Here is a 15,942-nt window from a genome sequence, read left to right on the forward strand (position 1 = left end):
CGGAAGTTGCAAGTGGCATAACGGACCAGAAGCCTGTGGGTAACGGACGAGAAACCAGCATCTCTCCGGACAATTCTTCCAATCACCAGCTGGGTAATATTTGTAAGCACACAGTTTCATTTTTTTAAGATTTTTTTGAGAACCTTTTGAGTGTGGCTTCTGTCACGCAGCACCACCACGTGGCTGAGACTCGCCCATGCTGCTGCCTGGGTCCGCAGTCCGTTCCTTTGTGCTGCTGACTAGTACTCCGAGGTCTGAACGGACCACCTTTGTTCATTCACTCAGCCGAGGAGGGACATTCAGGTTGTTAGCAGATGCAGCTGCCATGCACATGGGCATGGAGTGCTTTGCGTATCTCTCCAGGAGTGGGATTGCTGAATCACAGGGGAAGTGTCTGCGTAACTGCATTAGACATTGCCCAATTGTTTTCCGAAGGAGCTGAATCATTTTGTTTTCCACTGGTGATTAGGGGAGTTCTCGGGGCCCCACATCCTCGTCAGCACGGGTGTTGCCAGGCGGCACTTTTCCGGTCCTTCCATGCGCTCCCCTTCTCCTCTGGTAGCCAGGCTGCCATTGCTGCAGCGGAGAGGTGCAGGGGTGGCTGTCTGCGGTCCCCAGTGCCGGAGCTTCTGCAGCGTCCCCACCCACCCTGTGCCCATCCCCACCTGCTTCCTGGCCAGCATGAGTGCCTGTGATCTGTCAGTGCCATCTGCCTGTGATCGGAGCTTCCTGCTCCTCCCTGCAGAAGCAACCTCTAATGGTATTGGTATGGGATCCCCATGGAATTGCTCTCTGCACCTCCCCCAGGCAGAGGGATTTTTTTCCCTCCTACCTAAATGAAGCCACAATGAGCCTTTAGCTAGCCCTGGCAGTGTCAGGGTTTGCTGGCCCTCTCCTAGTGGCTCAAGGCTTCTGCTCCTTGTGGACAGGGGTCTGGAGAGGAGGGCGGGGTCTGGCACTGTTTCCACAGCTGCAGCGGCTGACCCATCCCCTCTTGCCCCTACTGGGCTGAGGGCGTCTCACTCCCACTTCTCACCCTTCCCTCTCTCCCCAGCACTCGGCAGAGGCCCGTAAATAAAAGCTATAAGTGTGTGCACACTCTCCCAGCTGCTCCACGCAGGCGGCACACACCTGCTCCCAAGGATTTGCTAACTTGTAGCTGACTTCTTACCCGCTCGCTCCTGGGGAAGCCGGGGGTACCCCTCTCCCTCCCAGAGTGCTGGCACAGGTGAGCCAGTCTGCCTCCTCTCTCTCCTGGAGGGGCCGCCTCCCTCCCAATTCAGGCTACCCGGTTGCCAAGTGACCTCCGTGCCTTGGCAAGCTGGAGAAAAGCGATGATTCAGTAGCATAGGCAGGCTTTTCTCCTTGTTGGTGAGGGAGCGACACTCCGCAGCTTTCTGCCTCCTTTAGCATGGCCTCCTGCCTCATATCCCATGCCGGCCCCAGTGGACACTGCGTTTTAGGTTGCTCTTAACACGCCACTCCCGGGTGCTGATTTGTGTTCAGGAATCTATGCCCTGTCATCTGTGCTGCATAACAAAGCAGTGGTGTTGATAAAAATGAACCGCCGTTTCTCATAGTTCCATGCATGCCAGTCTCTGCTGGGCAGTGTGGTCTGGGCAGCCCCAGGCCCTTCCCAGGCAGACGCTTAGCGGAAACCGTGAGTTGGCGTCCAGTTTCACTGGAGCCAAACACTGTGTCCTAACAGGGCCTTTCACACCGGCCCGAAATTTATCTAACGACAAAGTTAGAAGAAAGGGGTGGGAGGGGCCTTATCAAATAAGTCTTTAAAAGCACTAAGTTATAGAGGGAAAAGGAGAAATCTTATCACACCAAAATATAAGATTTCTGCCCACAGGGGCCTGAATAGAAGAAATTAGTATGTGGATGGCTGAATGGAAGGAGATAGTTGTAATATCTAAAACTGACAGGCAGTTAAAGTCTAGCTATAAACTCCTACAAATCAACTTTAAAAGGAGCACTATAAATTCTACAACTTTTGCAAAGGGTATTAAAAAGCAATTTATAAACGTTAAGTCCCAAATGTTAAGAAGAAATCTGAAGAGGTGCTCAGAATCGTTAGTAATCAGAAAAATGCGAAGTAAAACAGCAAGCTATCATTTTATACTTACGAACTTGGCGAAGATTAAAAAGCTAGTTAGTGCCAAGCTGAGTATGTGTGTGTGAGGAACGCAGGGGAAAGGAGCCCTCACACGGTCAGAGGGCTGAGGACGGGCGCAGCCAGCTGGATGGCACCTGGGACTACCTACCTATGGGCACTACCCGGGGGGGGCGGTGAATTACTGGGTTTACAGGCTATGCACGTACAGACATTGTCTAAGAAGCTCCCCACAGGCCCGAGAGCTGTCGAGTTCAGAGAGATGTTTCCTGCAGGATCCCTTTGTTGTTTGGCTTTGTGTATGTGTGAGTGTGTGTGTGTGTGTGTGCGTGTGTGTGTGTGTGAGTGTGTGTGAATGTGTGTGTGTGTGTGAGTGTGTGTGTGTGTGTGTGTGCGTGCGTGTGTGTGTGAGTGAGTGTGTGAGTGTGTGTGAATGTGTGTGTGTGTGAGTGTGTGTGTGTGAGTGTGTGTGTGTGAGTGTGTGTGAGTGTGTGTGAGTGTGTGTGTGTGTGTGTGAGTGTGTGTGTGTGTGTGTGTGTGAGTGTGTGTGTGAGTGTGTGAGTGTGTGTGAGTTAGTGTGTGTGAGTGTGTGTGTGTGAGTGTGTGTGTGAGTGTGTGTGTATGTGTGAGTGTGTGTGTGTGAGTGTGTGTGTGAGTGTGTGTGTGTGAGTGTGTGTGAGTGTGTGAGTGTGTGTGAGTTTGTGTGTGTGAGTGTGTGAGTGTGTGTGTGTGAGTGTGTGTGTGTGAGTGTGTGTGTGTGTGTGTGTGAGTGTGTGTGTGTGTGAGTGTGTGTGTGAGTGTGTGAGTGTGTGTGAGTTTGTGTGTGTGAGTGTGTGTGTGTGAGTGTGTGTGTGAGTGTGTGTGTATGTGTGAGTTTGTGTGTGTGTGTGTGTGTGTGTGTGAGTGTGTGTGTGTGTGTGAGTTTGTGTGTGTGTGTGTGTGTGTATGCACACACATACTTGGGGTGGTGGTGGCATAGTGGCAGGGAGCTGGAAGCACTCTGATGGCCTATCACTGGTAGAATGACAAATCATGGTGGATTCTCACCACAGAATCCTAAGTAGCAGTTAAAAACTACAGATTAACTATACATATAGCAACAGAATTGAATATTAATTATTCATTAACTATTCAGCTTTGAATTATTCACTATTCTATTCTGTCCACTAACCTATTCTAGAATAAGACATGACATAAAATAAAAATTAAAAAAATATATAGAGGTGAAACAACAACATGCTTATTTTGGGGAAGAACATGTACAAACAAAGATATGTATTACCACATTCGAAAGATCACTATTGTGGGGATATAGGTAAAAGTGGAGTATGGGGCTGATGTTTCTAGCTCTTTATCTCTCTCCCATCCTCTCTGTAAAAATCAATAAAATATATATTTTTTTAAAAAGTGGAGTATAGGGATAAAGGTTAATTTAAAAAATGTTTTTCCTATTAAAGGACGTGTATTACCTGACTTCCAGCTTTACAACGCTACAGTCATCAAAACAGTGTCGGATTAGCATCAAGATGGATATACAGATCAATGGGACAGAATAGAAACTCCCCAAGCAAACTCACACATACACAGCCTGTTGATTTTTTAAAAACAAGTGTACAAAGGCAATTCAGTGGAGAAGGGAACAATTGAATATCCATATGCATAAAGTTAACTTGGATCCATAACTCAAAGCATATGAAAAGTTAACTAAAAATGGATCACAGGCCTAAATGTAAAACAACAACAACAAAAAAGAAGAAACAACTCTAAAACATAAGAGAAAACATAGGAAGAAAATTTAAAAGAAAATCATTTGTGGCCTAGGGTCAGGTAAAGATTTCTTAGTCACAACACCAAAATATCAGTGTATAAAAGAAACATTTGATATATTGAATTTCTTCAAAATGAAGAACATTTGTTCTTTGAAAGACACTGTGAGAATGCAGAGAACACATTTGCAAATCATGTATCTGATAAAGTGCTTGTATCCAAAATAAAGAACTCTCAAAACCCTGTAAGAAAACAAACAGTAAATTTTTTAAATGGTCAGAACATTTAAATAGGCAAATAAGCACAAGACGTTGAGTATTATCAGTCATTAAGGAAACTGCAATGAGCTACCACTACGCCAGTGAGAACGGCTAGAATTAAAACGGCTGACATGCCACGCACTGGTGCATCCTAGCGGCCAGGGGTGGGGAACTCTCACCCCTGGTGGGGGTGTGCGATGGGGCCACCACTTTGGCAGTGTCCTGAGAAGTTACAAACACATGTCTACCATGTGACCTAGCCATCACGCCCAGGCATGACCCAAGAAAAATGAAAGCACCGTCTGTGCGAAGACTTGGAATCTGAAGTTCACAGCAGCTCAAAAACTGGAAACAACCCAAATGCCCACCAACGGGCGAATAACCAAATGGTCACATTTCCAAGACACTGTAACACAATACAGTAAACTTGGCTTAGCCATCGGTGAAAGGAACTATTGACACCACCGCATGGGTGAACCTCAAACAGGCATTGTTCTGAGTGAAAGGAACCAGACACAAAAGGAGTAATGCTGTGTGATTTCCATGGACACAGAATCCTAGAAAATGGAGTATAATCCACATGGAGGGGAGGCAGATCAATGGCTGTCTGAAGGAGGAAGAGGAAGGACACTTTCAGGGATGATAGATATGCTCATGATCTTGATCGTGATGATGGTTGCATGGAAGCGTACATATGTCAAAACGCATCAAATTTTACACGTTAGCCGAAACTGGTTTGGCTCAGTGGATAGAGCATCGGCTTGCGGACTGAAAGGTCCCAAAGTACAGTCAAGGGCATGTACTTTGGTTGCAGGCACACCCCCAGTAGGGGGTGTGCAAGAGGCAGCTGGTCAATGATTCTCTCTCATCGATACTTCTAACTATCCCTCTCTCTTCCTCTCTGTAAAAAATCAATAATATATATATTTTTTAAAAAAAAATTACACTTTAAATATGTGCACTTTATTGTAGATCAAAACCTAAATAAGGAGTATTTTTTTAAAAGGTAACCTCCCGCCCGCCCGCAAATGGCGCAGCTGGTTAAGTGGCAGAGCGGGATTCGAACGCGTAAGGCTGCCCATGGGGGCCCTTGCGTAACCCCTGAGCTCCGCGTACCAAGAGCACCCAGGAAAGTGCTGGAAGGGAGCAGAGGCCAGCTGCGGCCGGACGGGGTTAATGATTACGGCGGCGGCCCCTCCCCGCCCGCTCTCCCCGCCCCGGGGCGGCCCCAGCCCGGCCCCGCCCGCCCGAGGCCGCCGTGCGCCCCGCGCCACGCTCCCCGCCGCCGCTACCTGCTGCTGCCCGCCGGCCCGCGCTGCGCCCGACATGGTGAGGGGGAGCCGCGCGCCGCTGTGATTGGGGCGGCCTGGTTAGGAACGGGCGTGCGTTAGGGTCCGAAAGAGGAAGGGGGCCTTAGGGTCCACCCCCCCCCCCCACACACACACACCCCCTGCGCTGGCCCGGCGGGAGAGGGCGGGTGGGGAAGGCGGGGGAGGGTTCAGGTTAGCGCGCCTGGTTCGGACAATGGGGGGCGGGAGGGGGTATTTCTGTCGCGTTCCCACCCCTGGAGGTGCCCCTCGGGAAGCTGAGGCCATGAGAGGGCGGTGGTGGGTCCAGGTAACAGGCAGGCTGGCCTCGGGGCTCCCGGGCCTGTGCCCCCTCCGCACCAGGGCGGGCGTAGTGACCTCCCTGGGCAAAGGTGGGGCGTGGGACTAGGGCCTGGGTGGGGAGGGACAGCACCTGGAGCGGGCCGTTCAGGTTCCCGTTGGTGGTGGTGGAGTGGGGATGGGGATGGGTCTATATGTGAGTGTGGAGAGGGAGATTGGATTCCTGGGTTCCTCTGCCCCTGTTTACTGCCCTTCTGGCGAAGCCAGCCCCGGGTGCCTAGTTTGAGGTCTGCCCAGCAGGGGAAACACCATGACTCAGGTCCATCTGTGCTCCAGGCTGAGCTGGCCCCCAGGAGGGTCTCCCGTGTGCTTCACCGCCTCCCCCACTCCCACCTCAGCTGGAGAGGTGAAGGGAGTGCTGGGGCAGCCGGGAGAGGAGCCTCTAGACCCAGGGAAGCTTTATAAACAGCCCATTTCTGGCCCAAAAGCCTTAGGAGCAGTCCAGACCCCAGTGACACCTGAGAGGGCGCTTTGAAGGCTGTAGATGGGAGGGAGGGGAGCTGGAGAGCGAGGCTGTGAGACACACTGGGGCCCACAGAGCAGGGCATGGGTAATGAGTAACCCCTGGGCACACTCCCCCAGAGGCCTGGCCAGGCCTGATTGGGATTTACCAAGTAAACACGGCCCCTTCCCCCTCTGATCCCAGTTTGGAGGGCCTTATCAGGTCAGCCTGGGCTGTGAGTCCTGGGGGTTCCAGAATTACTCTAAAGACACAGGGAGCCCCCGGGGGATTCGCTGGTACCCACCACTCCTTTCAGAGCCAAAGAACTCAACAGTGCGCTCTGATGCCCCGGGTGACATCTGGCCATCCGGTTGCCTGGAGACGTGGAACAGGCTTAGCAGCCGTGGAGAAAGGCCAGCTCTGGAACAGAGATCTGAGATGCAGATCTCTCCGGCCCAGAGGGGAGACAGACCAGGTCAGAACAGCCAGAGAGAGCACGTGATTTCAGAAGGGAGAAAAGACTGACTTTGTCAGAGCGCTTTTTCGATTCTACCCAAACCCAAGGCCCATCATAAGCCTGCATTTCCCAGGAAGTTTCCTTTAAAAAAGGCAGATGGCATTCCTTCAATAACAGTGGTGTTTACTGGTGTCCCATTGACTCTGGCTGACACGAAGTGGACGAGCTTGTCCCCTTTACCTGGGAAGCCCAGGGAGATGTGCGCCACGGGCCACCTGGCCCGAGAAAAGAACTGGGGCTGGAACCAGCCCCACACACTCCACCCATGGCCGGCCCAGGTCTGCGGGCCGCCTCCTAACGCTGCTTTACCCTCCCTCCAGGACAGGCGTCTTCAAACTACGGCCCTCGGGCCACATGCGGCCCGCAGAGGAGTCTGATCCGGCCCGCCAGGTTTTTTGGGCAGTGAGCGCAGCCGAGGTGTTACAGTAGGAATTAGTAGTTCATATAGTCCGGCCCTCCAGCTCTCTGAGGGACCGTGATCTGGCCCCCACTTTAAAAAGTTTGAGGACCCCTGCTCCAGGATCTCCCAGACCTTGATACATTTTTAACTTAGCGCTGTATGGTTTCTTAGAGCTGTCCTTGGGGACTCTATTTCAGGAGCCTAATTCTGGGACCCCCTAAGCTCCTAGACCTGGATCCTCCCACAGGATAGAACTGACTTGCTTCCTTCAGAATCTTTCTCAGAAGGTTCCGCTCACGGTCTGAATTGTGCCAGTCTGGGCTGCCCAGAGGGCACTTTGCACAATATGCAGATGGGGCTCTAGGTTTGCCAATTGGCTTTGGCCAAGTTACTTCAACTTTTGTTTTTTAAATATATACTTTTATTGATTTTTTACAGAGAGGAAGAGAGAGGGATAGAGAGTTAGAAACATCAATGAGAGAGAATCATCGATCAGCTGCCTCTTGCACACCCCCCACTGGGGATGTGCCTGCAACCAAGGTACATGCCCTTGACTGGAATCGAATCCGGGACCTTTTAGTCTGCGGGCTGACGCTCTATCCACTGAGCCAAACTGGTTTTGGCAGTTACTTCGACTTTTAACCAAGCTCTGTGGCTCAGGCTCCCCAGCCTGACAGAAAAGAAGGTCGGGGGAAGTCTGAGAACCCGCGGCCTGGCGGCTGGGAACCAGAGGTGGCCTAGGAGCACCTGGGCGGTCGTGTCAGTGCTTGTCTACTGCGCTGTGGCTCAGAGCCACCTGGAACGTCTTCAGGGCTGGGCCCTTCGCCGGCCCCAGGGACAGACCCACTTTGAGAACGATGGCCACACTCTCACCGACTGGCCTCATCTCCTCTGTAGTGCGCCTGACAGTGGAACCCACAGGGGCAGGGGGTCAGGTCCGTGATTGGAAAAGGAAGGCTGGATAGCTGGGAATCATTTTCTGTAAGGTTATGTTGTAATGCACACACGTCTGGGCTAGGTTTTGCTTTTCCTCCCTCATTACTGTAAGAGATGTACTGTTTTGGGGGATGGGGAGCGTTTCTTAGTTCAGTGTGATTGACAACATATTTTAGGTTTTCTGTCTTTATTTTTTTGGTAATCCCCATTTGAGGATATTATTCCATTGATTTTTAGAGAGAGTGGAAGGGAGCGGAGAAAGAGAGAAACATTGATGTGAGAGAGACATATTGACTGGTTGCCTGCACTCACCTCAACCAGGACCTGGGATCAAACCTGTAACCAAGGATGTGCCCTTGACCGGGAATTGAACCCACAACCCTTTGGCTGGCCAGGGCAGGGTTTTCTGTCCCTTTGAGTGGAATGTAAAATCTAAGGACCTATCAGTGCTGGCACTAGGGCCCCACCTCCAGGGCAGGGTGCCACCCTCCTCACTCCGTGTCTGCTGCTTTAGACCAGCTGCCCTTTGACTGCGTCACCTGGGTCCAGAGCTGCCGGTGGAAGCTGGCTCCATTCCCCAAAGGTCTGGGCCTCTCCTTTGCCCTCTACAAAGACATGCCTCTGGGCCTCCGGTTTTTTCCTCTCCTAGGCTGGCAAAGCGCACAGGCTAAGTGCTGAGGAGAGGGACCAGCTGCTGCCAAACCTGAGGGCCGTGGGGTGGAACGAGCTGGAAGGTCGAGATGCCATCTTCAAGCAGTTCCATTTCAAAGACTTCAACCGGGTATGGCACAGGGGGGGCCAGAGCTTCCCGAGTCTGGGGCTGATAGGGTCACACTTGTTCTCTTCCTTAAAGCCCTAGACTCTCAGACACTACACTAATGCAGATTACTCACAGCATCACCCCCGGGGGTGGGAGAGGACAGACCTGGCTTTTGGACTCTCCATGCCTTGAACTGACATATGAAGGTATTCTACACAAAAGATTGGCCGAGACTCACCACCTCTCTGATGTTTCCACCTTGTCGGTGGCCTTTCTTCCTACCGCAGGGAGACCCCCTCGAGCTCCAGCCTCAGAACCAGTGGCAAGATGCTGGGGAATGATGAAAACTTGAGGGGTTCTCCTCCTAGGAAGCCTGTCAGCCCCCCTGCATCGAGGCCTTCCGCTGCACGGCAGGGTGCCCAGCAGCCTCTCTCGCAAAACACTAACCGGGTCTCTCCGCCAACAGGCTTTTGGCTTCATGACAAGGGTGGCCCTGCAGGCTGAGAAACTGGACCACCATCCTGAATGGTTCAACGTGTACAACAAGGTGAGTGGTATGTGCCTGTTGTGCTTGGCGAGGTCACGTTCTGAGAATTCCACCTCCCATGGACTTCCCTACCGGCCCTCCTCGCCCAGACTATCCACTGCTCCTGCTCCATCCATCTTCCCAGACTCGACATCAACACCCCTGGAAAATATCCTCACTACACATTTTAAAGATGCATGTTAAAACACTGGGAGATAACTTGTGGTTCAAGTAGACATCAAAGAAGATAAAACCCAAGGAAGGAAAGGCTGTGGGAGCCAGACATATCCATTGTTAGTAGCTCTGCATGGCCTAATCTTTCTGGAGGAATGGAAGAACGAAGTAATAAAACTGAACTAAGAATAGCCATGCCCAGCAAGCAGATCAGATATTCCACGGAATGAATTGAAACAGTCATTAAATGCCTGCCATGTGCCAAGAGCTATGCTGGGTTCTGAAAACATTAAGGCTAAAAGACATGGAGAGCGTTTACTAGGAATTGGAGTCCTTCTGGTATTTTGTTTTGTTTTGTCTTTAATCCTCACCTGAGGACGTGATCATTGATTTTAGAGAAAGAGATGGGAGAAAGGGAGAAACATCTATGTGGGAATAAACATAGATCAGTTGCCTTCCTGTATGCGCTCAACAGGGGATGGAACCCAAACTAGGTATGTGCCCTGACCAGGAATCAAACCCATGACCTTCTGGGCATGGGATGCTGCTCCAACCAATTGAGCCCCACTGGGCAGGGCTCCTCTTTCGTTTTTAGGGAGCTCTCAATGTTTGGAGGATTCATTTTAATCTATAGCTAAAGTTGCCGTGTTTTTTTTTGGAGGTGGATTAGAAGACAGTCTTGCACCGTTGTTACAGAAACCAGTCCTGCCCGGACAGCAGCCCCCAGGGGAACAGGCAGACCTCAGAGATGTTGTGGGTTCCGGTCCAGACCACCACCACAAAGCGAGTCTCACAGATTTCTTTGTTTCAGTGCATACAAGAGTTGTGTTTACGCTCTATTGTCCTCTGTTAAGTGTGCAATGGCAGTATGTCTAAAGCCAATGTTCATACCTTAATTTAAAAGGCTTCATGGCTATGAGTGCTATCACCTGAGCCTTTAGCGAGTCGTGGCCTCTTTGATGGAGGGATCTGGGTGACTGGGTAAGAAACGCAGCAGCAGGAAAGCCAGTGAAACGGTGTGCCTGTGTCCGGAGCTCGGTGGCTGAGCCAACAGCGAGTGGCGCGCCTGCTCTTCGGTGACGTGTGTGGAATCAGCTGGTCCCAATCTCTGGCTCTGTTTCAGGTCCACATCACCCTGAGCACCCATGAGTGTGCAGGCCTGTCGGAGCGGGACATAAACCTGGCCAGCTTCATCGAACAAGTAGCGGTGTCCATGACCTAGACCCTGCCTTGCCTCGCTGAATTCTTCAGGGAAAGGGGTGACTGAACTGGAAATCCAGAGAGAGAACAGGGGAGGCCTTCCCCCCCCCCCCGCCCCCCAATGCTGCTGTAGTTAAAACTGCTATGTCCACTTTGCTGCCTCCATTGAGGGGTGAGTCCCTGCTGTGGGAAGAGAGGCCAGCGTCACCGCCAACACCGGGAACTTAGGGACGGTTTCCCCCCACACCGAGCTCTTCATCGTGGGGCCCTATTAACGGTGCCCGGATTTGAATTAGATCTCCCATTCCTTACAGCTTCTCAGCAACAGTAATGACTCTTTCAAGGCCGTATCTTGCTCCCTTTCTAATTCGTATTCCTAGAAGCTGTGTCTGAGATATACGGAATCTTAGAAACCAGAACCTTAGTGCCATCCCGCTCCTATGTGATAAAAACACATGCTTTTGTGTCTCAAATAAAACTTGTCTCACTCAGCCGCAGGCTCCAGAATCTTCTCTTCCACAGGTTAATCCAAATTGGAGTCGACAGGCATTTAAAGCACTTCCTGAGCACCACCCTGCCTTCAGGGAGCTCCTTACCCTCCAGGGGAATCAAACAGGAACACAGGCTCCTGCTAAGCAGGATGAATGAAGCCCACACTGGGTGCAAGGACAGGAATGAGCTGAGAGAGCAGGACGTGATTGACAAGGTGAATCAGAGCTTCATTTGAGTTGTGCCTCTAAGACCTGAATCGGATTCCTGAGGCAGAGGTGGCATCGTGAACGAAGGGGAAGGTGAGCAGGACGCCTATGAACAGGCATGCCGAGACCTATGCCTAAAAAGGCAGCCTGGGCCACATTGTCGTCTTGGCCTACAACCTCGGGAGGAGATTTCTAATCCTGAGGGCTTTCACACTTTCCTAGAAACTCGGCCACAGTCTCAAGGCTTGCCTGCTTTTTACTCTGTAAGGGCGACAACAAAAGCCACGGCTTAGAACATGACAAGCTATTTGCCACCTGGGAGTTAAGAAGCTGATTCTTGGATTGCTCCTCCAACCCAGTAAGCAACTCTAGGGCAAAACAATCTCACTGACTGCAGGACAGAAGGGAGTGCTGAGCAGTGTCGTCCACTGGGTGTGCATGCCTCACGGCTGTCATTTCATGTTTGCCATTATGACACCTGGCCTGAGGCTGCCTGGGTACTAAGCTGATTTTCAGATACCAGGGTCACCTGGAGCAGGCACCCAGCAATGTCACAGTTTCGTCACCCTGGATGAGTTGGTCCTGCAACACAGCCAGAAGAGGCCGATGATGGTCGTCGAGAAAAAAGCATATTGTTGGTAAGAGGGACAAGCAGGCCCTCCTTCGAGCCTGTATGTTAGTAAGGATGATCATTGCCTATGTTTGATACTTCTCAGCAAAGCCTAGTATCAAAACCAACAATGTACGGACAGTAGTCCTCCATCTGCTCCACTTCTGACAAAAATTTTTCTAAGTGCACTTGGACCTGATGACTGAGGGTTAGGGGACAGAAGCCACATCACACTGTGTTATACCATCTTCTTGCCTCTGCTTAAGGCGAGAGTCAAGGGTTGAAAACACCAAACCAGAGGATACTACAGTTGTATGAAGCACTTTTATGTGGGACAAAGACACAACACTTTTTTTTAGAAATAAATGTTTATTCTAAAATTATTCAAACAATTTAAAATATAGGGAATGGGATTAAAGAGAAGTGACAATAAAGAAAAAGCACAAGAAAAACTAAAGCAATTGAAACTCCAAATCAAAAAAAGGCCCCCGAACATCTGACTTTTGATACCCAGGCTATCAAATTAGGTCTCTGCCATTACTTTTGTCACTACTGGGTTGAGCTATAAGTGGCTCATTGCTACCAAGAACCCACACCGAAGGCAAAGAGGCCCACAGCTGTTTGGAGCAGGTGTAAGCACCCCAACACCATTTCTTAGATGGGCCACATCTATCAAAGCACATGCTGGCCCCTCTTTCTCTAGGGTTACCCCAAAGCAAGCAGGTGCTCAGGAACTGAGTCATCTGGCATAGAACTACAGCAAAGGCCACATTGTTTGATTGGATTCTGGCAAAGTGAATGGACTGAAAGCCAGATGAAAAGCTTAGTTACCTGAAGGAGCATCTTTGGAACCTGAATAACCCTTCAGAAAGACTTCTCACTTCTTAGTCATAATGGAACAAGACACTCAGCAGTTGCAGGTGCAAAGATAATCTGAGGGGTTCCTTCAGTTCCCAAACCAAATGCAAGACTTGACGTCGGTGTCCATTGGTTAGATGGAGCTCACTGCCCAGCTGGCTGGACACTAGCCCAGATGGTTCAATCTATCGTTAAGGTATAAGCAGAAGTGGATGACAAAGAAGACAGCATAAGGCAGGATCCTAGCCCTGGGGAACTAAAGGCCTGAGTTCCAGACCTCTTAAAACAGGTGTGGCCATCACTCCTGGTGGAGCCATGAAAGTGCTGGGAATTGGGCAGGAGTGCTGCTCACCCACTCACATCTATTTGTCCTACTGTCAGTAGTCACAGATAACCATTGCACCACAAGGGGGCGATCTCTCACCAGCAGCCGGTTCACACATCTGGGATGATGAGCAGATAGCTAAATGAACAAATGAATGCAACCATCCACAACAAATAAGATTTGGGACATTTAATTATTTAATTGGTTTTTAAGAGATTATTGCTACAATTAGGAAGAGAACATTGCAGGAAGGAGGAGGTTAAAGATGAGATTTAAAGGAGCAAGTACCATTTTCAAAGTATAAAACTGGTAATTAAATGACACGGCAGTATAGTCACAAGACTAGTGACTTCTAATACAGAAACAAGACAGTACCGTTTCTGCAGAAGCCAGTGGACATCTGCTAATAACATGATATTGTTAAGACATTCTGCCCACTTCTGCCAGATGGGGTGCTACTATAAGCAGATACACACAGAACAGAAAACCCACAAATGTTAACTCGAACTAAGGCTCGTAAACGTAAATTAAAGTGGCTACAGTAGGTCCCTTTGAAAAACAGTCCCACAACCCTACCCCAGGCCAACCCCTGCAGCAATGTTATCACAGCACAGGGGACGGTCCTGGGGGGACAGTGGAAGCAGAGAACAGTCTGTAGGGTGCGTGCTTCTCCATTTTAGCAGCAGACAAACCACAGTGGTGCCTGTTGGGTGGGGCTGGGTCCCTGCACTTCCTCCAACATAATGAATGCATTGGAGACACAAAAGACAATTCACCCATAGCTCCGACCACTCCTCCTCTCTCAGGAGATGCCCACCAGTTCAGCAGCTGGAAGGAACATAACTTCCATGTCTGAAGGACCTCAGCCTCTCCCTGTCACACACACACACAGCAGCCACTCTTGGAACCTACAATGGACAGGATGAAACACACACACACACACACACACACACACACTGCATCGACACGGCCAGTCACAGTTTTGTGTAGAAAGTACAGTGCAGAACATTTCAGACAAAAGTGGTGAGGAGCTTGGGGAAATGGTCATGTTGGCTCCCTGGCAGCATACCCAGCGAGGGGCGAAAGGATACCAGCCTGAAGTGGCTGAATCTTCAGGAGTCCCTGAGAAGGGGAACTGACAGAGGAGTTTCTCCCAACCCAAACAAAACCTCAAAGACTGATCCCCGCCCCCAGGGCTGGGTCAGAAACAGCCACCACTGCTCCCCACTGAGGAAAAGGCACACACAGTGTCGTCATTAGGGCAGGACAGAGGCTCAGGGGAGATCCAGGCAGGCCCCATGCAGGCAGAAAAGGTAGAAAGTGGGCACAGAGTTTGGCCCTGGCCCTGCACCATCCTGAGCAACAAGTCTTAAGACGAAACCCCAGGCCCTAGGCTATAACCAACACCATCCTATTTCCCTATTCCAAAATGTTACTCATCCTAGCCGGGGCTGAGAAGCATCCAGTACCTGAGGCTGAACTGCCATAGTACCTTTGGGAGCTGAATAGAGAGGAAGGAGGCTGGAAAAACACACTAATGGAGCAAAAAAAAATGTTCCTGCCTTGGGGACTCGTTCATGCCCTCCTTGTACCAACTAGGGTGAATCAAGGCAACTTGTGAAGGTGCTATGAGCAAACACATTCTCACACATGATGGCTTAACGCAGTGGGGGAGGGGAGGACTACAATGAACTTCGGGGACATATGTGAATTTGGGTGCTCATCCTACCCTGATACTCAGAGAGGCAGCAACAGGCCAGGAAGTCCTAGATTCTCTGGGAATTAGTCCCTGCCTAGATCAAGAACAAACCAGTGGGGGCACAATTGCAAATACGAATCTCCAAAGATGGTCAAAACCAAATATCAAAGGGGACTACACACTAGAAAAGGACCATGTACCACCCTACACGCCGCCACCATGTCTTGGGGAAATAAAACAAGCTGCAGTAAAAGTAACTCTAAGAGAGACAACTAGCCCACTTAAAGGGCAGGGCTGAAAGAGCCTCCTGCTTAGAGTTACAAACACCCACCGAGAAAACGTCTGTTACATGAATGCTTCCTGTTTGACTACACCAATCTGCCTGAGCCGACACGGGAAACCTATTTCTGTCTCAGGCTGCACCCCAGCTTCCTAAGGAATCAGGACAGGTCAGAGCTGCCACACCATGATTAAGTGAAGGTAAAAGCTAGAAAGATCAGAGAAGGAAGTGGTTAAAACAATTCCTAGTGTATTATTTAGAACAAGGGCAAAATAATTACGTAATGGAGTCCTTCGGGGTCTTCACATTAAAAACCACAGAAGGATGATGAAAGGAGGAACTCGAATCCTGAGGATCAAGCTGTCTCGTGGTCCGTCTCGTTGTGCTCTATAGAGCAAGACCAGATGTTGAAACTCCGTGTGGCCTGTTCCACACCCTGAGAACCTTCGAAGGCCAGAAGCCCCCGGGCTCAGCAGGGCTTCGGAGAGCCGTTCATCTGGCTGCCCTGAGGTACGGCGTCTGTGCTGTAGAGGCTGTCCAGGAAGATGGAGGACAGTTCCGCCACCTGGTTCCGGTCGACAGTGGTCTGGGCCATGCCGTAGATCGCACCCTGCAAATCCAGGCACAGAACTGCCGTTAATGACGAGGGCCCCAGGAACGGCTGTGCTCCTCCTCCCCCATCCTTGCCTTGCATGTACCCTCCT

At 50.5% G+C, this 15,942-nt stretch overlaps 2 protein-coding genes across 3 annotated transcripts in view; one reads left to right on the forward strand and one right to left on the reverse strand.

The window, feature by feature from the left end:
• The first annotated feature begins 5,408 nt into the window (after positions 1-5,408).
• On the forward strand, positions 5,409-11,257 carry PCBD1 (pterin-4 alpha-carbinolamine dehydratase 1). The gene is made up of 4 exons (XM_036438218.1): positions 5,409-5,475; positions 8,758-8,889; positions 9,335-9,415; positions 10,692-11,257. Exons 1-4 carry the CDS (start codon positions 5,473-5,475, stop codon positions 10,788-10,790), a joined length of 315 nt encoding a protein of 104 aa, XP_036294111.1. The 5' UTR covers positions 5,409-5,472; the 3' UTR covers positions 10,791-11,257.
• Positions 11,258-13,433: 2,176 nt separating this feature from the next.
• The window catches only part of SGPL1 (sphingosine-1-phosphate lyase 1), a 58,034-nt gene continuing 55,525 nt past the window's right edge, over positions 13,434-15,942 (reverse strand). For both annotated transcript variants that reach the window (XM_045581755.1, XM_036438217.2), the window contains exon 15: positions 13,434-15,848. In XM_045581755.1, the coding sequence (XP_045437711.1) occupies positions 15,708-15,848 (141 nt within the window). In that variant the 3' untranslated portion in view covers positions 13,434-15,707. The remainder of the gene's footprint in view (positions 15,849-15,942) is intronic.

The sequence above is a fragment of the Pipistrellus kuhlii genome, unplaced genomic scaffold, assembly GCF_014108245.1.
Source record: "Pipistrellus kuhlii isolate mPipKuh1 unplaced genomic scaffold, mPipKuh1.p scaffold_m20_p_15, whole genome shotgun sequence".
NCBI lineage: Eukaryota > Metazoa > Chordata > Mammalia > Chiroptera > Vespertilionidae > Pipistrellus > Pipistrellus kuhlii.

Excerpts from the sequence above, each read along its gene's own strand:
- PCBD1 (XM_036438218.1), top strand. Across the intron at positions 8,890-9,334 it reads ATTTCAAAGACTTCAACCGG|GCTTTTGGCTTCATGACAAG; the intron begins GTATGGCACAGG and ends CTCCGCCAACAG. Across the intron at positions 9,416-10,691 it reads GGTTCAACGTGTACAACAAG|GTCCACATCACCCTGAGCAC; the intron begins GTGAGTGGTATG and ends GCTCTGTTTCAG.